The sequence below is a fragment of the Orycteropus afer genome, unplaced genomic scaffold (genome assembly GCF_000298275.1).
Source record: "Orycteropus afer afer isolate SDZICR_OR568_19922 unplaced genomic scaffold, OryAfe1.0 scaffold00943, whole genome shotgun sequence".
NCBI classification, from domain to species: domain Eukaryota; kingdom Metazoa; phylum Chordata; class Mammalia; order Tubulidentata; family Orycteropodidae; genus Orycteropus; species Orycteropus afer.
The window spans coordinates 128,876-132,242 of NW_006922530.1; the positions used below are offsets into that span (position 1 = coordinate 128,876).

Sequence of the window (3,367 nt, forward strand, 5' to 3'; positions counted from 1 at the left end):
TTTCCAGCCTCTCTCTCATCTCTCAACCTCTATCTCTCTTTCTCAATCTGTTTCTCAATCTCTCTTTTTGTCTCAGTATCTCTACCCGTCTCTCTCATTCCCCCTCTATCTCTTTTTTCTCCCCTGTCACTCTCCCAACATAACCCAGTAACCACCCACATCCTAAAATGTAAAGCAGGAAAGAAGTGGATGGAAACTTCTCAGGAGGGAGATTTTCCACAGGAGCCCTGTGCCCTCAGGGTCCCTAACCGGTCCTTGAGGATTCCAGAGAGGCCCTGACCAGATTCCTTTGTGCCTGAGCTAACACTCAAGTTCTGGACTTTCTATACCAGGGAGAGGAAACCATATCACCTTCCCCTTCCCACCCCTCCCTTTGGGTTCAGGGGATGTGACTGGACCCTAGGTCGGCCGGCCAGTGTGTGATAGGGATTCTGATTCGACAAATGGGACTAGAAAGGAACAAAGAAATCCTTGTTGGCCAAGATACTGACTAAGTGGCTCTAACAAAGAGCCCAAAATAAAGTGGTCCAAAGAAAATACATGTTTGTTTTCCTCTCATGTAACAGTGCTGAGGAGAGAGGTCCCCAGGCACAGACCACAGCCCTGTGAGCCACTTCTTGGCTCTAGAAGCCTGCCGCCAGGACTGGAGCTGGGTCGAGGGCACTGACTCAGTTGGCATCTTTGTCTTGCAGCTTGATAAAGACTTGGAAGACGTCACTATGCAGCTGCAGGACACACCGGAGAAGACCACATACATCAAACAGAACCACTACCAAGAGCTCAATGACATCCTCAACCTGGGGAACTTCACTGAGAGCACAGGTAAGAGGTGACAGGGCCCCGGGACGCAGGGAGCTAGTTTCAGACATCAGCCTCTGTCTTGCATTTTACAGATGAAGAAACTGGGGCTCGGAGGAAGGGACGGGTGTAAGTCCCACAGCAGAGCTGGAATGGCTAGCCCCACATTCTCTGACCCACAGTTCATTGTCACTCAGAGCCCCACCCTGCCAGGACCTAGGCTTTGGTTTCTCAGCCCCTGGGGTTCCAATTTCTTCTGTACACATGTCTAGTCTGATTGACATGCTGACTAGTGATACATTTCATGTCCCCTTTGGGAGTAGTTTACCATTACCGCCCTTCACGTTTCCTGGTTCAAACGTGCCCCCGCGGAGCACTGGAGGGAAATGGCCAGTGAGATGGAGTGCAGCCCTCACTCTCACCAGCCACTTGGGAAATGCAAACCAAAAACCAGTGTTTGCCTGTGTTTTGGCATAACTTTGAAAAATCACCAGTGTCGTGGAAAGAAACATTCTTTGATGATTACCAGGGATGGGAGGGAAGAGAAGGGAAAGTTACTAAGTGGGTAAGAGACACATACTTGGTGAAGGAAAAGGAAATATACAAATAGTGGATGAACAGCACAATACCACAAATGAAAAGGAAGCCTCAAGTGGTACAAGGGGTGCCAACAACAAAGGTAAACACTGTTACACACACGAAGCTGCATTATCAGTAAGAATAATAATATGTGAGTGGATACACAGGTAGACAGGCAAGATGATCAGGTAAGGGTCCCCATGACCATGTATAGGTCGGGCAGATATTTCTGCATAAGTGTATGTATGAGCTATAAAAATGTCCACATACACAGTAGACCTAATAGGGGGCAAAGGTATGAAAACCTCTTAGCCACAACCAGACACCTTGAGGGAGTAGATTGCTAGGCCTGGAGCTCAGGATCATAGTCGCAGGGGGCATCAAGGTCAATTGGCATCAAGGTCAGTGGGCATAACATAGTTCATAGTGCTGGCATAGACATTGTTCTGCATCCTACTTTGGTGAGTAGCAACTGGGGTCTTAAAAGCTTGCAAGCAGCCATCCAACGTGCAACTATTGGTCTCACCTCATGCCAAGCAAAGAAGAGTGAGGAAAATCAAAGACGCATGGAGACAGTTAGTCCAAAGGGACTAGTGGACCATGTGAACCTCAGCCTCCATGACCTGAGACCAGAGGAACTAGATGGTGCCCAGCTACCACTGCTGACTGCTCTGAAAGGGATCACAGCAGGAGGTCCTGGCTAGAGTGGGAGAAAAATGAGGAACAAAACTCAAAATAATAAGAGACCAGGCTTACTGGCCTGATAAGACTGGTGCAACCCCTGAGACTGTAGCCTTTAGTCACCTTCAAGCCTAGAACTGAAGTCACTCCTGTGGCTCAGCTTTCAGTCAAATAATAGAAAGACACAGGAGGTGAACAGTAACAGCCAGGAGGGACACATTCCTTAGAACAATCAAACACAAGAGATCAAAAGGGCAGCATTGGCTCAGAACCCAGGAATGGACGGGAAAGAAGGACAAAGGGAAGGTAGCCGCAGGGAGGAGAGTGCAGTCACCTTGTGGGAATTGTGATCAATGTCATGAAATAAAATGAGTATGAACTGTTGAATGGAAAACCAATTTATTATGTAAACTTTCTCCCAAATCAAAATTAAAAGTTTAAAAAAGAAAGAAAGAAAAGTGACCAGTGTTGATAAGAATGCATGGACTGAAAGACCTTAGTCACCCTTCAACCCTGGAACTGAGCTCAATTTTCAGCTAAACAATAAACAGGTCTGGAAACAGTAACACCAGGGAGGTATGCCCTCCTTAGAACAAGCAACCATGTAAGAGCAAAAGGGCAGCATTTGCTCAGGGATACAGCTCAGAACACAGAAATTGGTAGGAAAGAAGCAGGAAGGGAAGAGGTAACCACAGGGAGGAAGTGGTTAGAGCGCTGTGACTTTATGGGGATTGCAGTCAATGTCACGAAGCAAAATATTTAAGAATTGTTGAATGGAAAACCGACTTGCTCTGTAAACTTTCACCCAAATCACAGTAAATAAAAAATAAAATAAGACTTTAAAAAAATAAAAGTGCAGGAAAATGAATGAGGTCATTCTCCTGTGATTTTGGAAGTGAGTGAAGTCAGGCACTGTCCGAATGAGAACTTCAGCTTCTTGCTGTGGCCGCTGCACTATCAGGAGCCTGTCCGTTGGCAATACTCCCACACGGGCAGAGACGCAGGCAACGGATGGTCAGTACAGTGTCATCAGTAGTGAAAAGAACTGGGCTTAAATGTTCCTCGTCTGGGGTGCTTTCACTGGGATGCCACCAAACATGGCCCATTGTGCAGCAACTGAAGGGAGGTGCGTCTGGGAGTGCTGATACGGAACAACCTCCAGGGGGAAACACACGATGGACTCATGCACACAGATGTGTACACATCTGTATGTGCACGTGTGTAAATGGGGAGCCCTGGTGGCACAGAGGGTAACGCACTCGACCCACCAGCGCTCCTCGGGAGAAAGATGCGGCAGTCTGAAAATACA

General features: G+C 47.4%; 1 protein-coding gene across 1 annotated transcript in view; it reads left to right on the top strand.

Moving 5' to 3' along the window:
- The window catches only part of LOC103212375 (gamma-aminobutyric acid type B receptor subunit 2-like), a gene marked incomplete at its 5' end in the record, with an annotated part of 135,553 nt that overhangs the window by 119,268 nt on the left and 12,918 nt on the right, over positions 1–3,367 (top strand). The window contains one exon of the mRNA XM_007958356.2: positions 693–822. Coding sequence (XP_007956547.1) covers positions 693–822 — 130 coding nt within the window. The remainder of the gene's footprint in view (positions 1–692; positions 823–3,367) is intronic.